Source organism: Barbus barbus (genome assembly GCF_936440315.1).
Source record: "Barbus barbus genome assembly, chromosome: 33".
Taxonomy (NCBI): Eukaryota; Metazoa; Chordata; class Actinopteri; order Cypriniformes; family Cyprinidae; genus Barbus; species Barbus barbus.
Window position 1 is genome coordinate 14456668 of NC_136761.1, and position 21161 is coordinate 14477828.

The following is a 21161-nucleotide window of genomic DNA, read 5'->3' on the forward strand; positions in this document are numbered from 1 at the left end:
GCATCCTTTCCAGGATTCTTCATGCCACCGCTCCGGTGAGCCTCACCATTTCCGGCAATCACCAAGAGACAATTCATTTTTTAATTTTTCGTTCACCCCATCTCGTCCATCGTTTTGGGGCACCCCTGGTTAACTCAACATAACCCTCGGTTTAACTGGGTAGATGGGACCATTTTGTCTTGGGGATTGTCTTGTAATGTCAAGTGTCTTGTCTCGGCAATGCCTGTTGTGTCTTCTGTCCCTATCTTTCAGGAGGAGCCCGGTGATTTATCAGGTGTTCTGGGGGAGTACCAGGTGTTCAGTCATTCATGGGCCGCTTCTCTCCCTCCCCATCGACCGTATGACTGCAGCATTGACCTGGTCCCGGGTAGCAGCCCTCCTCGTGGTATACTTTATTCCTTTTCCGCTCCCGAACGCGAGGCGCTGAAGAGATACCTAGCCGACTAGCTTGCCACCGGTACCATTGTCCCTTCCACCTCTCCCGTCGGGGCGGGGTTCTTTTTCGTGAAGAAGGATGGCTCTTTGCGTCCCTGCATTGATTATCGTGGGCTTAACGAGATGACTATTAAGAACCGGTACCCGCTGCCACTCATGTCATCAGCCTTCGTGATCCTGCAGGGAGCAAAGATTTTCACAAAATTGGACCGACGCAATGCGTACCACTTAGTACGCATCGAAGAGGGAGACGAGTGGAAGACAGCTTTCAACACTCCCTTAGGCCACTTTGAATACCGGGTACTTCCGTTCGGGCTCATCAACGCCCCAGCTGTTTTTCAAGCATTGGTGAACGATGTCCTGAGGGACATGCTTAATATTAAAATTTTGGTGTACCTGGACGACATTCTCATTTTTTCGCCTACCCTCCAGGAACATGTCCAAGCACGTGTGTTGTGTGCTAGAACGTCTGTTAGAGAATCGGCTTTTTGTGAAGGCTGAGAAGTGCATTTTTCATGACAGTTCGGTTTCGTTTTTGGGTTCAATCGTGTCCGCCGATGGCATCAGTATGGATCCAGCTAAGGTGCGCGCTGTTATGGACTGGCCTGTCCCTGACTCTCGTACAGCTCTCCAAAGAGTTTTGAGGTTTGCTAATTTAGTCAGGTGACCGCCCCTCTTACAGCCCTCACGTCGACCAAGTCCCGTTTCACGTGGTCCAGTGCGGGAGACTCGCTGCCGTCATCATCCACCGGGATATCTCCATTTCACTGTTGTCTAGGTTACCAGCCGCCGCTTTTTCTCAGCGCAGGAATCGGAGATGTCTGTCCCCTCTGTCCAAGCCCTTATTAAGCGCTGCCAGCTTACCTGGAAGAGGGTACGGAAGACATTGTGTAAGACTAGAGAACGCGTCTGTTGGGCCACCAATCGCCAGAGGTGAGAAGCTGGGTCCTGGCTCGGGACATTCTGGACTGCTCGCTCATCGAGGACTTCCTTCGCTCTCGCCAGTCTTCTCCCTCGGGAGCACCAGGGGGTGCTCCTCGGGGAGGGGTACTGTCATGAGCCGGGTTTGATTCCAGTTTTCTTTACCTTTCTATTTCTTGCTCTGCCTCCTAGACTCAGCTGTTCGCGTTTACAATCAGCGCTCGCACTGATTTGGACGGCACCTGTTTCCTTTTGATGCTGATTTGTTCCTCTATTTCTCTCTGTGTGTTTCAAGAGTTCTTTGTCAGATTATTGTGCTTCGCAGCTATTCTGCCCGCTCTCTTTCTATCATCTACCGTTACTCTGTGTTTTATCAAGAACAGTCCTGTCCTGTCTAGTTATGTCGAGTCCTGCCGAGTGTCTGACCTTATCTCTGCCCAGTCTCCCAGTTGCTTGCGGCCAGTGGATCGTTTGCCTCCGGGCGCTGCCCTTCGGACTATACAGTCTCCTGTGGTAGTCGCCGCTCGTCTTTCTGGCCGGGACCATTTGCCTTATCATTCAAGTCAAGTCTGCTTCTATGTTCCAGTTTGTTTTCTGAGTTATTTTCCTGTTCCGCGACTGCCAGATCCGGCTTGCAAACAACAGACTGCCTGAGTTCATTTTTGGACAATAAATTCTCTGTTTTGACTTGCCTTTGCCTTTGGGTCCCTTTGTGACGTGACAACTATTCCCTTTTTCAATATGCGTATATGGGATTATACACTACTAATCTACACGATTATATTTTTATAATGTCACAAATGATTTTTTCTCCAAATAAATTGTTCTTTAAAGTTTCTATTTGTCAAAGAATCATATTAGAATGATTTCTGAAAGATCATGTGACACTGAAGACTGTAATAGAAGAGTGTAATAGTATAAAATACATTTATTAAAATGTAATGATTAAAATTGAAATGTAATTTATTATGATTAAAATAATAGTTCTGTCACGGTGCACACACGAGGAGGACACAGGAACACGCAGACGAGGACGTAAACTCAAATAATAGTCTTTACTGAACACATCAAGGCAGAGCAAGACAAGGCTTACAGACAGGAACCACCGGGGGTAATGAGTAGACCAGACAAAATCAAACTGAACAGACAGGACTATAAATACACAGGTAAATCATAGATAACGAGACAGACACAGCTGGACATGGATTAACTAATGATCACACTAGACGAGGACAGGAAACAAACCAAATATGGACACAAGAGGCAGGAACACATGACACACTACAGAGGATTGACAAGTTCACAATATTATGGTTTTTACTGCATTTTTTAATTTTTTTAATAAATAAATAACCTAACTTTTTAATTTCTAAAGGCCCATTTCTGAATATAGGCTTGTATAAAAAGCAAGAGCAGCGCTGTGTTTAAGGCACTTCCGTTCCTTGGGAACATAATTAGACAGTAACATTTTGTCTTATTTCTCTGTCTTTTACCACTTTTTAATGCTTCCTGTAACTTATTTCAGGTATCTCCAGCACAACCGAATTAAAGCAGTGCACCCACATGCTTTCAGAGGCCTTTACAATCTGACGAGACTGTGAGTCAGCAGACATTTCTATTGTCCCTTCTGAGAGTGACGAATGGGTTTGCAGTGAATGATAGATGTTTGCTTATTTGCTTTTTTCTATGGGCAAAATGCTTTTAAAATGCTTTTGGCTATTCTCAGACAGCTGTAATGTCTTATTTTCTCAGGTATCTTAGTTATAATCGAATCACCACGCTACTTCCTGATGTGTTCCATGATTTGCACAAACTAGAATGGCTGTAAGTGTTTCTTGTCACTTTCCCATTTGCTTTATAAATGTCAGCTAAATGAAAATGGATTTTCTCATTCAGTGCTTTCTTGCAGATAACTGCAGTGGCACGTGTCAGTACAACTTCTCTAATGCTGAGTACTGACCATATAGACTGCACAAAACTGATGATATTTCTTTGTGATATCAGGAGTGATTTCTTTAGCAGCAGTCATTAACAGTCACTGAAGATCTGCTATAAAGAAACTCAAGTGATTGAACTTCCATCACACATCTAATTGAATGACATTGAATTATGGTTCAAAACCCTTATGCATATATTAGTGACAAAGCACTTCAGTTTGTGAAGCTTCTGTGTTTTTAATGAGCTTCTCCTTTTTTGTCCTGAAGGATTCTGGAGAACAACAATATTCATCACATCTCCTCTTTGACCTTCTCTGGTTTGCACTCCCTTGTGCTTCTGTGAGTTTCAGCCTGTTGCTATTTTGGTGACTTATCTTCCGTCTTTCAAATGTAAATCTTATATTTTATCAAATGCATAGGAGCTGTTCTCTAAACATTTTTGTATTTTTATTTATTTAGTTTTTCAAAAATATGCTGCACTTTTACGTTGTCTTATAAAGCTTTTGCTTGTGTGTGTTTCAGAGTGTTGTTGAACAATGCTCTCACAAAGCTTGATGACATTTGCCTGGAGATGCCACGATTAAATTGGTTGTAAGTTTGAATACAACATTGTCATGATAAAAACACTTATTTATTTTTCGTAGTTATTACTTTATTTCCATGGCTAATCAAAAAAAAAAAACATCTAAATAAATCTATATTTGCATTTTGCTTTAAATGTAAAATGATTCGGTCCTCTAGTAAGCTGTTAATCAGTAAGTAGAAGTGATTTGTCTTTTTCTTTTCCAACTACATTTTCAAGGCACCCAAATTTTCTATTTCTGTTTGCAGAGACGTTGAGGGAAATAAGATGGAGACTGTGGGAAATGTGACCTTCAGGTCCTGTAACATGTTAACAGTCCTGTGAGTATTCCCACCCTTTCGTAAGAGCTGCTCAAAACTCTCTTACTCGTCTTCCCGTTGTGCATGCAAGATTCAGATGACCCTAATGGACATTGCGAATGTATTCCAGTATTAAAAATAGGGTGCAACAGGTCATCAATTTGCATTGGGGTAAAAGGTCCTTTCCATTTTACTTTCTTCCAAAACACTAAATAAAATAGAATCAGCAGCATTTAAAATGTCCAATATCTAAAAACAAAACAAAACTAACAATTGGTTGTTACGGATTGTGGTTATAGAATAAAAGAACAAACGGTCAGGCGAACAAAGTAGCATCAATGCACGTAAATCCATTTATTAACATTAAACTCAGACAAAGACAAGGGCAGAACTGAGGACTAATAAAGCAAATGGAACAAAGGAGCAAACGAGATAATATATATAAGACAGGTGATCTAAATGAACGAAGATTAACTAATGACAAGAACCGGAACAAAACCAAATATGGGCAAACAGGAACCAACACGTGACAGATATTGTCCCCCTCCCGGAAGGTGCGTCTCGCTCCGTAACAGTGATATCAGAATCAGAATCAGAATGAGCTTTATTGTTTACACATACAAGGAATTTGTTGTAGTGACAGAAGCTCCACAGTGCAACAGAAAGACAGCAACAGGACAGGACACAGATAATAAAAGAATAACAACAATTAACCAAAAGGCAATGTACAAAACAGCAAAAACACAATATATAATATAGACAACTATGTATGTACAGGTCAAGTATGTGCAAATTAGAAATGAGAAAATAAAGATAAAATTAGTGAGTGTGGTGAATGGATAGTATATTATAGTTGTGTGTTCCACGTTTATTGTTGAGTGTTCATGAGATGGATTGCCTGAGGGAAGAAACTGTTCCTGTGTCTGGTCGTTCTGGTGCACAGAGTTCTGTAGCGTCGACCAGACGGTAACAGATCAAAGAGGGAGTGTGCTGGGTGTGAGGGGTCCAGAGTGATTTTACCAGCCCTTTTACTCACTCTGGATAAGTACAGTTCTTGGAGAGTGGGGAGGGTTGTACCAATGATTAGCTCAGCAGTCGGACTACCCTCTGTAGTCTTCTGAGGTTAGATTTGGTAGCTGAGCTGAACCAGACAGTTATAGAAGTGCAGAGGATTCCACTTCCACTCACTATTACGAACCTACATCCCCTCCAGAAGTCTGAGATCTGCTAGTGTGCGACGCCTTGTGGTACCATCACAGAGAGACTCAAAGTCACTCTCCAGAACATTCTCGTTCACCATTCCTGGCTGGTGGAATAATCCTCCCACCCCTATCCGGAACGTCGGATCCCTGGCAATCTTCAAGCAACCACTGAAAACTAATCTCTTTCAGCAGTACTTGACTTCATCCTAAACTCAAAAAAAAAAAAAACTCTTTCCCTCTATCTTTCTCTCCCTCCCTTACTAGCTTGTACTTATTTGAACTATGACTGAGAATTGGTGTTACGAGCACTTCCTCTGTCTGATTGCCTCTTCAAGATTAATCGCTTTTTGTATTCCCCAATTGTAAGTCGCATTGGATAAAAGCGTCTGCCAAATGACTAAATGTAAAATGTAAATGTGGATCAGGAGACTCGGGAGGCCATGGCGGATGAGGAGACTCCGTGGCCTTGGGGGCACTCTGGAAGCGTGGGCTTTTGGGGGCATTTTGGAAGCGCGGGCTCTTGGGGGTGCTCGGGCAGCGCGGAGCTGGACGGAACCAGCGGTGTCGACGGAGAGCTGGACGGGACCAGCGGAGATGAAGGAGGGCTGGACGGGAACAGCGGAGACAAAGGAGGGCTGAACGGGACCAGTGGAGACGAAGGAGGGCTCATTCGAGGAGCTGGCACTGGAGGGCACTTGCGAGGAGCAGGCACTGGTTTGGAGAGAGTCTCATCTGGAGGGCTTGCCATACTCTCTGCCGGAGGGCTTACGTGGGCCGCGAACGGCAGCTGGTGAGGGAGAGCCGCAGACGGCGGCATGACCTTCCCTGCGGACGGCAGACTTGCGTTGGCCGCTGACGGCGGCTGTCTTGCGTTGGCCACGGGCGGCTCTGGGCTGAGGACAGAAGCAGTGCTGGGAAGAGTTGGGTGGTCGGAACATTTGGTTGGGTATGCGGAGAATCCTGGCGAGGGGTGAGCTGGTGAGGTCTGGTGGTTTTCAGGTGGGGTTGGATGCTGATCGCTATTAATCTCTTCTACTTCGAGATTTACTCCATTTACATAGAGGACATGATTAACCAGCTCGATCAGGGAAAAACTGGATGTGGGAAAATCGCAGCAGATAACGTCATCATCCAGAAACCAACACGTGACATTGGTACTCAAAATGCTTATTTTGAATAAGTTCTGAAATAAGTACACAGGGAGCCCTTTACTCCTCTAGCTGCCTTTATATTTATATGCTTTTTAAAAACAAACAAACCATTTATTTTGCTTAATCAGTAATCAGTATTCATCTCTTGAAGTCACATAACTTGTTTTTACTCATCTGCCATATTTATGATCATCAGTGGGGGAAAGTAATGGCGTAGACCCAACCAAATCTAATATTCACAGACATTTACATATATTTTAATCCACAATCCATCTATATATATTAGGGCTATAAATTATCTGGAGATGAATTATGGATTGAATATATGTAAATGTTAAATGCTAACTGTAAAAATGTTTTCTGAGACCTGGGATGGATTGAATCCAATGCTCAACATTTTTTCTTGGTTTCTCTTTTCTTTACTTCCCACACTGATAGTTAGACATATGCCAGATGAACAGATTTTTTTTAATAGCATATAATGTATCATAATATAAAATAAATCATAATGTAATTAAATTTTCACATACTCCTATTTAAAGGAGACTTTTAGCCAAGTTGTACCCCACTCTTAATATGCATAGTTGAGGTCCTTCTTGCCAAAAACACCAAAAATTAGGTCAAACATATTTTTAGGGAAAGCATTTTCCTCTCCCCAGCTCTCGCTTTTCATTTTTAATCAATGTTCTGAAGATATCTGAGTAAAAGTCTTAATTGAAGCTTAATTCAAGGAACATGGAAACATTTACATATTAAGCAGAATAGGAATGTGTTTGGACTTCAATTATTAATATAATGCTATATTATTCTAATTATTATAATTTCACTGATTATATGCAAGAGTGATTAGAGGTCAGATTCCATTTACCTTCTAAATTGTTTTTTGTTTTTGTACTCATCCCCTCTGACACTGTTGTGTACAACTACGTAATTACAGAAATGTAAAATACTTGAGTAATTTTACCTGAATACTGTGCTTAAGTATTATTTTGAGGTACTTTACTGAAGTGCAATTTAAACTGACTATTTTTACTTGATTACATTTCTGAAGAAAAAAAAAAACATACTCGTTACTCCATGAAAAGTTCTCATTACATTTTTACATTTTATTGTCTTCCATCTTGCACACATAAAAAACAACAACATGGTAACCAGAAGCTCAGATGCATGTGCTTGACGTGCTAGAAGCAATGATGTTTGTGTCTGCATGTGCAAGATTCTCCTCTCTTGTTTTTATTTTCTCTAGGCTATTTCTACTAAAATACAATTTGAAGTTGTGTTTTTCTACTTGTACTCACTTAAATATAATTTCTCTTCACTTGTAAATGTAAAAGTAAATGTTACTGTTCTGAAAATGTTTATTTTTTTTTGCAGGGTCCTCCAGCGTAACCGCATTAGTTACATCCACGAGAAGGCTTTCTCTCTGCTTCGTAAATTGGGCGAGCTGTAAGTTCTCAGGCATTCCATTCCATTATAAATGTTTCCCAAAATAATCACCACAAAGTGTTCTCTGGAGTTTAGTTGTGACCCATTTCTGTTCTATTTTTGAGAAGCTAAGCAAATAATAAATAAGTAAATAAAAATAAAAATTCCTTATCAATTTCAAAGTCTGGTTTGGTCTTACTCCCACTCAGCTCGACCAGTTATAGGACATCAGTCATCAAAGAGTTTGGCATCAGACTGCCTTGCTCATCACTTCTGTCAAGAGATGCCTATTTGAAAGGCAAAAGGCATGAATATTTTCTATCCACAGGGATTTGTCCAGTAACAGAATCGAAGCGATCCCTCCTAATCTTTTCGTCAATCTCGGAGACCTGCTTCAGCTGTGAGTCTTCCATTTAGATGCACATTACAAACAACCTCAAACTGCTTCTATTGGCTGTATTGCAGGGGCGTGTGGTGGGCTTCTGTAAAATTGTGATTTATTTTTAGTCCAATATGAATTTGTGTTACAGTTTCATTCCAGGTTAAAGGCTTATGGAATAACATTTACCTTACACTATTAATAATCAAACTCTAGTTTTGGTAACACTTTACAATACAGGTGCACTAATAAGCATTAATTCCTTTTTAACTAATGCACAGATAATTATGAGTTAATGGAAGACTCACTAAGCACTAAACCATTCATTAATGATTACTAAATCAGCAACTAATAAAGAGTCTATATGACTAATAGATTAAGTAATATATGCATTGCTCTTAATTAAATGTGTCATTGTGTATTATAACATATGGTACATGATTATTTTTACTACATGATGAGACATTTAATTAATGGCAATTCATACATTACTTAATCTATTAATCAGATAGACTTTTTATTAGTCGCTGATGTTGTACATTAATGAATGGTTTAGTTCTTCATGAGTCATGCATTAACTCATGATTATCTGTGCACTAGTTAAGAATGAATGAATGCATATTAGTGCACCCGTATTGTAAAGTGTTGCCGTAGTTTTTGTTGTTGTTTGTATGATTGTTTATGAAACCAAAGTCAGATGAAAATCTCATGCAGTTTACACTACTGTTCAACCGTTTTCAAAATTGATATTAATCAGACTTGTCTTGAGTATCAAAGCAGCATATTAGAATGATTTCTAAAGGTAATGTGACAGTGAACACTGGAATAATAATGCTGAAAATTCAGTTTTTTAAAATGATTAAATAATAAATTCACTAATACAGTAAAGAAGCATATTTTGTATAGTTTTGTGTTGTCGGCTATTACTAATAAACAACAAATCAGACAGTTTTGTCATCAATTACGAAGATACACCTTTAGTTTAACCTGAGTGGTTGAATCAATGACTCAATATTTCATATTATATTTCGCAAAATGTTTATTAATTTCTATACTGTCAGTCATGGTCTTATCTAAACATTTTTATATGCCTGTTCCTACCTTTGCAGACAAAATGCCTCAGCTCTGCACAGATCATACATTATAACTTTGACATTAGAAATATAGTTCCATTCAGTTCACTCTTGCTTCCTATTTGTCTGCAGGAATATTTCATATAACCGTATCACGGACCTGCGTGTGGACCACTTTGACAAGTTGCATAAGTTAAAGTCACTGTAAGTCTTTTTTATAATTATCTGAAGCTGAAATAGTGGAATAAGTAAGAAGTATGTTTTAAGGATGTTGTTATCCATTTTGTAAACTTTCCACAGTGAATATTATGAATAAACCTTGACACACACAAGCCCACTCCCCCTTTTATACCTCTCTGGTTTAAAAAAAAAGAACACATTCAAATGAGACACCACAGAAATAGCTTGCAATTTTAGTAATGTGCTGTTTGCGGGGCCCCTTTCAGCGCAGCACAATGGTCCTACCCAGACTTCACGCCATGAACATTGTCTTCCTCACTACTCAACAGAGGAAAAACAATCTGCTTTTAGGTCATACTTCAAAGATTCCAAGAGAGCATCTTAGGGAACAAAACTGCATATTTGTAAGAAAGGGAAAAGGGAAAAGAGGGCTAAAGCATTGTAAAGGGAATACTGAAATGCTAATGATGGTGGTTTTCTAAAGAGCAACCCCTGAGAGAAAGCTTTTTGTGTCACAGGAGCATTGAGGGAATCGAAATTGGGAACATTCACAGAAAGATGTTTGAACCTCTCAAGAACCTGACTCACATGTGAGTGCTGCTTTTTGAAAGTTTGATAACAAAACGCTTCTGCTTGCTCAAGTTCTGAAATTGAATTCAAATCTATATTTTCTGAAGTCGTCACCATTGGTTTTTAAATGTTGAATAATGAAGTGTTGAGATTGATGTTTGATTCTGCTTGATTTGCCTGACAGCTGAACATCTCTATAATTTGTACTTTAAAACATTAAACAAATGACAGCAGACCGAATGCAGACATTTTGTAATGATTTCTCTCTGGAAAATCCTCATTAAAAAAAGATAAAGACAAACTCTTTAGTTCTCATCTGAAAAATAATATTTTGTATTCTATTAATTATTCATGGAAATCATTTTCCTCCATGACCTGGTATAGTAATTGGGAGTGATTCACCTGAAAACATGGAGAAAGAAAAAAACAACAAAATAAAACAAAACAAGAGCGTCTGGAATATATATTGGAGTGTTTACAATTCCCTTTTCAATCTTTTCAGATACTTGAAGACCCAATATTGTGTCTTTCTACTTTGCATATCTTGTGGTATATAATTCACACTATGAAAATGAGAACACTCGATGAATCGTGCAAGTAATTTACAATGTTTCCCCTCGGATAGAGACTGAGAGTATGCTTTTTTTTGTGAAATTCAACTCAAGACTTCCTTGCTGTTTCTGGAACTATATCAGTTCTGTTCAGTGTGAATCTCTCCTCTCTCCTTTTGTCTTCCCCCGTTATAAACACCTTTCTCAGTAAAGATAGGATGAGTGACAGCAAAACACCGTCACAGCAGCTAAGCAGCAGCTCTCATGTGTTCAATTAGGCAGGGAGTCGAAGCAGTGAGACAAGAAGAGTTTCAAGATTGTTACAGTTTTGTTACTTTAGTAAAGATTGAAAGATACTAATTAATTAGATGGCTAATTAAATGATAGCTAGATAGACCCATTTACTTTTAGAAAATAAGAATGATTTTATAGATACATGTTGTGTACAATTCATTGATTAGTATTTATTTGTTGTTGTGCTAAATCCAAAATCATTTATTGAAAACGTATCAAAAAGTTTCAACTATTTAAAATATTTACTGTATGTAATAATTTATCCGTATATCTTTCTGCTGTCAGATGAACATTTTGAATAAGAGAAGTCGTTTTCACAAATCTATATGTGTGGTTTATGTGGTAACACTTTGCAGTAAGCTTTAATTTGTAAACATTAGCTAACTACATTAGTTAACATGAACTAACAATTAATGCTTCTAGAGCATTCATTAATTTTAATGTTAATCTCAATATTTATACGTTAGTTAATGCATTTGCTAATGTTAACAAATGAGACCTTATTGTAAAGTGTCACAGTTTATCTCTTAGTGTTGAAATTATTATTTAATGTATTGAATTATGAAAATATTGATCATTATTATATTTGAATAGATAGATAAATAGATCAAACAAGATGTTTTTCAAATATTTCAGCATAAATTAATCTGTATTTGTGTTCTTAGACATGTCATGGCACGACCAAAATGATGATCTGATTATTTTTGTCTTTTATGCTTCTTTCTTATTTGCAGCTACTTCAAAAAGTTTCAGTATTGTGGTTATGCGCCTCACGTCCGCAGCTGCAAGCCCAATACTGATGGCATCTCATCTTTCGAGGACCTTTTGGCCAACATCGTGCTGCGTGTCTTCGTCTGGGTTGTCTCGGCAACGACATGCTTCGGCAACATCTTTGTGATCTGCATGCGATCCTACATTCGCTCTGAAAACAAGCTCCATGCCATGTGCATCATCTCTTTATGCTGTAAGATGATATTTTGCATCTAATGTAGAGGCATTTTAAAGTGTGACTAAGTGTGTCGGAATACATTTCGGGAACACTATATGCTGCGTTGAAGATCGCAATGTGCTGCTCACCATCTCCTTGTGGCAAAAGCAATTTCACACATAATTAGTCTCATGCGACTTTCTATGCATTCTGTGTTTTTTTTCTTTACCTCTAGCATTGTTCAAAATATTATTTAGCCTGTCATGAATATATTTAAGAATACTTTGTGTGCATTTAAACAGAAATTCAAGCTTTTTCATTAAGATGAGGGGGAAAAAAAATCATCTTTTAAATTGCAGTTATGGATGCTGTCCTAGTTCAGCAAGTCGATGGTGCATTCTACAGAATCAGACTGATAGCCTAAAGGCAGCTCATAGCCGGCCAGCAGCATTCAGAGCCTGCGTTTACCTGACAGTGTTCCCTCTTGACTGAAGTGCTGCCACATGTTTCATGTTTTATTGCAGGAAATTCACCCATACAGTCTGCTTCCTGTAAACTGTCCACCGCTGCACAAAGAAAATTATGTTTCTTTAACCCTTTTCCTAATTCATATTGTACACACTTTAGCCTGCTCCCAAAGGAAACAGCAACCTATGAAATGAAAAGCAGTCCTTTGATTTCTGCTCTTTGATATGGGCTGAATAAGAGTGAAATCAAAGTTGTGCACTGGGCATCTGTATGCTCCAGAGAGCGCTGCCGGGGGCGATTTAGATGAGTGGAAGCTCATTCAGAATACATAGAAATCAGTCACTCGGAGTGTCCACTTTGAAGTGTAGATGTCACACTTAGATGTAGCAACATGCATCAAAAGGCTAGTAAAGTACACTATAGTGCCAAAAGTATTGGTACCGTGCCTCTGTGTATAAGTACCGTGCCTTATACACAGAGGCACTGTCATGTTAGAATAGAAAAGGTTCCTGTCCAAACTGTTGCTATAAAATTAGAAGCACACAATTCCCTAGAATATCATTATATGCTTTAACATATGCTTTTAATATGCTTCATCTTTTTTTTTTTTTTTTTTTTTAAATAATATGCTTCATCTTAGTATACTTATTCAGTGTTGTATAAGGGCTTTTATGTATAATAATAACCATAGAATGAGATTAAACAGTTGAAAATGTGTTAATAACAGCTGAGATATATAAGAATTTTGATGACTGCAAAAATTGTGACCAACCATAAAACACACACTTTTCAATACAAATTTCAAAAATAATTATTGATTATTTCAAGGGGTTACTAATGACACAACATTTTGATATTTTCATGTCTGAGAAAAATTTGGGATGAAATGGGATAATGCTGAAATATTATAATAAGTGAAATATATTACTGCAATTTAAAACAACTGTTTTCTATTTTGATATATTTTAAAACATTTATTCCTGTGATTTTCAGCAGCTGTTATTCCAGTCTTCTATATAGTATTATGTTCTTTATACATGTCTATAAATTTTTGCTATTACATTAAATGGGTCTATTTAAACATGCTCTTAGGAAACTTCAATATAACTCATCCCACTGAGCTGTTCCTGTAAATTGTATATTTGTAACTTTTTGGACATCATTATGACCCCCCATCTGCCTCAGGCATGGTCAGCTCATGCTGAGTCTTATGCCATGTGTTACATCCTCCACAATTACCCAGCAACTGATCGTGCCTAAATTGCTCAATATTGTTGTCTGTGGCTGTGTCAGTCATGGGTAAAGTTTCTGGGTTAAAAGTCTATGGGTGAGAAATGCTCTCAATTTTAGGGCACCTGGAGGGGGGAAATGGGTCAGACGTGGAAAGTGGCAGGCTCTTTGATTTTAGGTTTTTCATCATTCGTATTATACATAGTGCCTAAGTTTAAGCAAACTGTGCTGCAAAAAATACTTAAATAAGGCTGAAAATAATGTTTTAATAGTTTTCTACTTTTTGGAAGTTCTAACAACTTCAGGAACACAAGTAATATATGTCAAAAAATTAATGTACAATCATTATACTCTCAATTAGCACGCTGAACCTGCAAGCACAGCAGTTAGAGTAAAGGTCTTTGCACACTGAGTCCGACATTATCGTCTGAAATTTTCACACGTTAAAAAATAAATACGACCTCATGCTGTGTCAATCACGTTTACACACTGCCCCCAAAACGTTCATGCATAATAAAAAGATTCAGACAAGGTTCAGTTTTCTGCGTTTTTGCATCTGTAGCAAGCCTTTTGATAGGAAAGGATGACGAATATGAGAAAACAAAAAAACATACGAAAATATCAGAGGAAGGACCTTAAGTTAGGCCTGAAAATATGGTTAATTTTAAGAAATTATACAGTGTAAGAGATCTTCTATAGTAATTCAACTAAACTCTAAACTTAGTTCTGTTTTTACAGTGTATTGACTGCATAAAAACAGTGCTATCTATTTAAAGATATTTAAAATAACTATCACATATTTATCACATGTAACTTATGAGGTGCTAAACCCATCTACATTTGTCCAGCTTACGAGCTCTTTTTCTGCTAAACAGGTGCAGACGGTCTGATGGGTGTCTACCTCTTCATGATAGGCGCGTATGACCTGAAGTTCCGGGGCGAGTATAATCGTCACGCTCAGGCCTGGATGGATAGTGTACCCTGTCAGGTGATTGGCTCTCTAGCCATGCTCTCAACCGAGGTGTCAGTTCTGCTCCTCACCTATCTCACCCTGGAGAAATACATCTGCATCGTCTACCCATTCCGATACCTGACCCCCGGCCGCAGACGCACTGTTACCATTTTGGTGGTCATCTGGATCTTGGGCTTTTTTATTGCTTTCTTGCCTCTCGTCTGTAAAGGGGTTTTCAGAAACTTCTATGGAACCAATGGCGTGTGTTTCCCTTTGCATTCTGAGCAGCCAGAGACTCTCGGAGCTCAAATCTACTCCATTGTGATCTTTCTGGGTATGTGAGAATCCTTTAATTGTGTTCAAAAGATGTTCTATTAGATGATAGAGCACAACAGTTGGGTTCTGACCTTAAAAATCCCAGTCATTTTCTCTATAGAAAAATATATTTTTAATGATTCTGTGTAAATCATTTATGACAGACCTACCATAAGCTCTGAGGTAATGGTATACGCTTGAAGCCACATGTCTGAATCATTTTAACATTTCAAAACCATTCTCATAAACCCTCAATTGTCTTTTATGTTATAGTCTGATATATGAACATTTGGAAATAAATACATGTTTTATGGAAAAATTTATTCTTATGCTCACCAAGGCAGCATTTGCTGGGGCAGGGGGAGGGGGCTAGTAAAAACAGTAATATTGTGAAATATTATTACAGTTTACTACAACTATACCTATATATAAATGTTAAATCTATTAAATATATATTAAAATGTGATTTTCGGGTGTTAAAGCTGAATTTTCAGCAGCCATTACTCCAGTCGTCAGTGTTACATGATCTTTCAGAAATCATTCTAATATTCTGACTTAGTGCTCAAGAAACATTTTGTAGTATTAGCAATGATGAAAACAGTTATGCTTCTTATTTTTTATCCATTTTTTTCAGGATTGTTTTATGAATAGAAAGTTGAATAGAACAGAAAAGAAAAAAAACACTATCTTTTATGTATCTTTTATCTTATAAGAATTTATTTCAATAATGTTGCCATTCATCTCAGAGCTGATTGGTTTGGTTTATGTATGTTTTGATTCCCTATGGAGAAAATCAATTGAAAAAAACATACAGAGACAGCTGAAAAAGTGGTTGGTCAATGTGGCACTCAGTTAAAGCTTTTAAGACATTTGAGACATAATAATTCCTCCTTCAAATGTTTTTTTTTTTTTTTGCTAGCTTTCCTGTTCTTACAGCAGTAAGAGTTATTTTGGACTTTTGTTCCTGGTTAAGAAATCGGTCTCTCTGTGAGAGCTCAATTTGTTTGTGTGGTAGAGATCACATCCAGAGGTCTAAGATTAGATTGGAAAAGAGGACGAAGGGCACTGAGGTTATTAAGAGCACTGAAAAAATATGGTGGTTTCCAGCGAGACCAATCATTTCAACAATAACTTAATCTTTCTTGACCAGAAAGGTGTTTAAATGGTAGTGGTGCTTATGTTTTGTATTGAGGTCATCTTTCACATTGATGAATGCTTTTCGTTGTTATATATCATATCAAAAACATATCCTGTTTCCAAATAGGTCTCAATCTGGTGGCTTTTCTCATCATCGTACTGTCTTATGGAAGCATGTTTTACAATATCCAGAGAACAGGAACGCAGACGACCAAATACAGCAACCACATTAAGAAAGAGCTGACCATTGCCAAACGCTTCTTCTCCATTGTCATCACCGATTCGCTCTGCTGGATTCCCATTTTCATACTCAAGATCCTTTCACTGATGGAGGTCGAAATCCCTGGTAAGTGCATCACAGGCCATTTAAAGTCTTCAGGGCCATCGGTTTCTTCAAGGATGAGTCTGATATTGAGCTGAAGCAGTATTTTTATCAGCTATAGTAATTCATCATTCTCTTTTTCTTCAGTGTCTGTAAGTAGTGAAATGGTTAAATGCATCTGAATGTGAATACAATATGAAGAACATGCTAAAGTTTTAATTCTCCTTAGGAATTATAGCTAGAAAAATTGAAATTCTCTCATTATCCACTGTACAGTCAGTATACTCTCCCTCATGTTGTTACAGACCTGTATGCATTTCTTTCTTCAGTGGAATGCAAAAAGAAACGTTTTGAGTAATGTACCGATCATTTGTTTGCATATAATTGCAATGAATGAGGACTAGAGATTTTAAGTTTCAAAAATGGCACAAAAGCACCATAAAACTGCAGTTCCTATATGGCTATATTCCAAGTCATCCGAAGTTATGACTTACAGCTTTGCACAAGAAACTCCAAAAGTTGTCATTTATTAATGATCTTTCCCTCCAGTGAGCAGCTACCTGCTGAAACTGGATAGTCAGATTTTGCAAACTGATTAATTGAACAAATTTGACTTGGCTTTAGAAGACCAGGTATAGATTATAGTGCACAAGTCATGTGGGCTCCTTTTAGGGAGCTTTTCATTTAAAAAAAGTCACCTTTTGTGTGTCACTAAAGAAAGTCATACAGGTTTTGAACAACATGAGTCTAAACAAAGACAGAATTGTATTTTTGGGATGAGCTGTGCTTCCAAAGTATTTTCAAAAACATTGGCTCCTTTTCACTAAAAATTGCATGAATTATTTCATATTTTTGGTACATTTAGAATAGTTTTTGGGATCTGAATCATGATTTGTTTGTGAAAATATTCATACACAGATTTCACACACAAATCCATGACTACTCGTGCTTAGTGAATGAGACCCATTGAATGCTCTTTCCATCCACATAATATTCGACAATGGCTGGGCAAATGACACTGTGCTCCATTATGATTGCTGAACCCAAGCTATATTTTTCTAGGACACTTCACTGAAAGATTGTAGTTTTTGTTCCCATCCTCTATTTGAATAATGATAGTTCTGGAGATAATTAATGGGCAGTTGGGAAGTGGACTGCCTTGTCCAAAATGATTTTTCAAAGAAAAGCAATCAGCTAAAAAATGACATGGGATATCAACTCTCAATGCATAAATTTCGCCCCATTACTCTTCTCTGCAGGAACCATCAGCTCATGGGTCGTCATCTTCATTCTGCCCATCAACAGCGCTCTCAACCCCATCTTGTACACGCTGACCACGCGGCCCTTCAAAGAGACACTGCTGCAAGTGTGGTCCAACTACAGACAGCGGAGACCCCTCCTCAGCAGCCACCCGGCTCATCTGCCTTCCTTTACGTGGCAGGAAATGTGGCCTCTGCAAGAGAACAGCCAAACCCTCTGCACACCGGACTACCTGGCGCATCCATCCGAATTGTCTAACACCACCCAGTTGCTGCCCGTGGAGGGGTCGAACGGAACATGAGGGGGTCTGATGGAGTCCTGCCATCAGCATCACCTCATGCCTCACAGCCATGGACTCGTTCTGAAAGGACATACATTTTTTTGTATGTTTGTGGATGTTTACATGCATGCCCTCACTCAGAGCAGGGATAATAATGATGCACTGCATATAAGGACCGTTTGCCATCATGATCGTGTGTGTGTTTGGGAGGATATTAGGAGAAAGGCATAAAAAAAACAAAGACACAGAGCCAGATGTTTGTAAGCCCTGCTGAAAAGACCTGCTGGTTCATGCTGATTAGTGCTGGTCTATGAGGTTTTCCAAGGGAAAGCTGTTGGTTAAGAGGATTGTCAAAAAATTCTGTCATCATTTCGTTCCACCCTCATGTTGTTTCAAACTTATGAGCAGGATACAACATTATTTTATTTTAAGAATCTTTCTGCTGTTTTTGTCCATTCAATGAAAGTCAATGGAGGGCAAAACAGAGTTATTATACTTAACCATTTTGTTACTTGAAACAAAATAAATGTTAACTGAATTACATAGCAAAAACTTATTTAGTATCCATTTTCACATTTTCATTTACTTTGATAAACTTGATATACTAAAATAACTAAAACTGAAATAAAATTAATGAAAATTATAGATATGTTCAAAAACAGAAACTATATACATAACTATATTTAAAAATTATATATAAATTACTATATTTCACATTCACAAACCAAAAAATAAATAAATACAATAAATTAATAAAACAAAAAATAAAAATGACAAAATGACAAAACTCAATAAAATTACTAAAATCGTAGCCAACACTAAAAGCTAATTCAAAATATTAACACCATATATATATATATACTATAATTTTTACATACACATACCAAAATAATAATAAAAAAAAAATTTAATTACTAAAATTTCAACTAATATACTAGTAATATTCTAGTATCTCAGTGATACTAAAATAGCTGAAGAAAAAAACAAAACAATTTAAGCTCAAAATAGGATGCAGGTAGTGTCATGGATAGAACCTCTGGATCGTTTGTATATGAGAGTGAATAAATGATGACAGAATCTTCATTTTTAAGAAGCCTGGCAGAGGCATCAGCACACCAGCATCCAAAAGACAACATACAATATGCTAGTGTACAGCAAAGCTGATCTTTTCAACAGGGACATAACAGCACAATTCATTCGATTGTATTGTATTGATGAAGCTTGATCAGTTTGTTTACAAGTCACTCATCCACAGGGTCTGAAATGACAGAGAAAATATAGACATGGTTGAATAATAAAAGTGTTTACTTTGTTAGTGTTTTACCATCAGTCAGTGTTACACATTAGACTTTTTGCCTGTTTGTTGTATTGATTGGCATCTTGTCATTTCAGTGTTAGTACTGGTGTGCAGCTATTCAGTGTTTAAGATGTGTTTCTTGTCCAAATGAAAATGTGTGTAGCATGTTAATACCTGCTGCTTTTTGTACAAAATGTAAATATCTAATCTATAGAATTATTTTTCTCTAGCTAAACTGGTTCAAGCATCATTCAGGGTTTTAAAAGATGTTGTAGGAGCTCTTCGGTTTCCATGAGAAATATCATTCCTTATACTGTAAGATGTGAAGGCAGAAGGGAGGCCGTGGTTTTAATTAGAGATATCTGTCAGTCATTTGAATTGTCTTTCTCTTTCAAAACCACAGGAGAAGCAAAGTGAAAATGTCCACTCAGTGTTTCCTTGTTTTTATTATTGTATCATCAGAAGAACTATGTTTAGCGTAGTTTTTATGGAAATAACTCATACACTTAATAAATTAGTGTACAAATAGAAACCCATGCATAATTTTTCATCCTTATTTGAATATTTTTTTTTATCTGAAACTGTCTGCCTGCACGCACAATGAATATGGATTTATTTTAATGAAACATATATATATATATATATATATATATATTCATGAAATTATATATGCATATATATATATATATATTCATGAAATTATATATGCATATATATATGTGTGTGTGTGTGTGTGTGTGTGTGTGTGTGTGCATATACATAAAATATGTGTGTGCATATACATATATAATTTCATGAAAATGAAGCCATTTGCCATATTTAGGAACTCTAAAATGTTTTATGTTTTGCACTGTATGACTGTTATTCTTATGACCCAAGTTTCTACCCCAGTTCTTATCACTGTAATGTCATTCACAGCACTGTAATTTAGAATAAAATTTTATTGAAATAGTACATCATGATAGTAATTAATCCATTTAATTACACAGATTCACACAGTATCAAAGTAGTGAGATATTTACAAGTATAACCTTTGAGAAGGAGAATTATGAAAACAAAATGCATTTAATAAATGATTAAAAATGATCAAGTTTGAAGTTTGGGTCCCACTTTATATAAAGTGGCTTTAACTATGTACTTACATTAAAAAATAAGTGCAATGTACTAATTGTGTTCATATCGTTTTGTAAAACACTTCTGCTGCTGTTGAGGTTGGATACAGGTAAGGTTAGGGACAGGTTTGGTGGTATGCGTAGGTTTAATGTGTGAGGGATGGGTCAACGGTGTAATTATAAATGTAATTGCAGAAATTAATTACAGATGTAATTAGATGCAGGTGTTTTTTTATATATATAAGTACAATGTAAAAACATGTATGTACACAATAAGTGCACTGATTAATTTAACTGTAAGTACATAGACCACTTTATGTAAAGTGGGAGCGAAGTTTGTTATATTATCCATAATTTAGAAAAACATTGCTTTATTTCCATACAAACAATGTCACAATGTTAAAAAGGTCTTAATTGTCTGTTTATGGTCTTAAAATATGCATATCTTTATGCAATATTATATTAGAATATATTACTTTTTATTTTGGGGTGAAATATGACCTGACATGTTTTTGTGAGATTCGCCCAGCTACAAAGACCACGTAATTGATATAATGCCCTCTGAGCAGGCACAAGGCTTTTATGTCAGTTGTGACTGCACACTGTGACTGACCTGGACTGGAAATGTCTTGACCATATATGAAGTCTGTGTCGGCATGGAAACAGGCAGACAAATTGGGTGACCCTATTGCACATTAAATGAAGTGGAAACAGAGCTGCATTGACTGACAACTTTCCATAATTATGGGTAGATCTTAGAAATTTAAAAAAAAAATGATTTTTTTTTTTAAGTTTGGGAGAAAGTATTATGGTCTGTGATGAAAATATTAGATAATACTGGAGTTATGTCTTTAGAAAAT

At 37.3% G+C, this 21161-nt stretch overlaps 1 protein-coding gene across 1 annotated transcript in view; it reads left to right on the forward strand.

Annotated features, from left to right (window-relative positions):
* Positions 1-17913, forward strand: part of LOC306853408 (relaxin receptor 1-like) — a gene marked incomplete at both ends in the record, with an annotated part of 69116 nt that extends 51203 nt beyond the window's left edge. Inside the window, 13 exons of the mRNA XM_079390782.1 lie at positions 2882-2953; positions 3109-3180; positions 3561-3632; positions 3816-3884; positions 4125-4196; positions 7903-7974; positions 8282-8353; positions 9538-9609; positions 10104-10175; positions 11735-11964; positions 14502-14912; positions 16158-16376; positions 17612-17913. Coding sequence (XP_079246908.1) covers positions 2882-2953; positions 3109-3180; positions 3561-3632; positions 3816-3884; positions 4125-4196; positions 7903-7974; positions 8282-8353; positions 9538-9609; positions 10104-10175; positions 11735-11964; positions 14502-14912; positions 16158-16376; positions 17612-17913 — 1807 coding nt within the window. The remainder of the gene's footprint in view (positions 1-2881; positions 2954-3108; positions 3181-3560; positions 3633-3815; positions 3885-4124; positions 4197-7902; positions 7975-8281; positions 8354-9537; positions 9610-10103; positions 10176-11734; positions 11965-14501; positions 14913-16157; positions 16377-17611) is intronic.
* Between the last annotated feature and the right edge of the window lie 3248 nt (positions 17914-21161).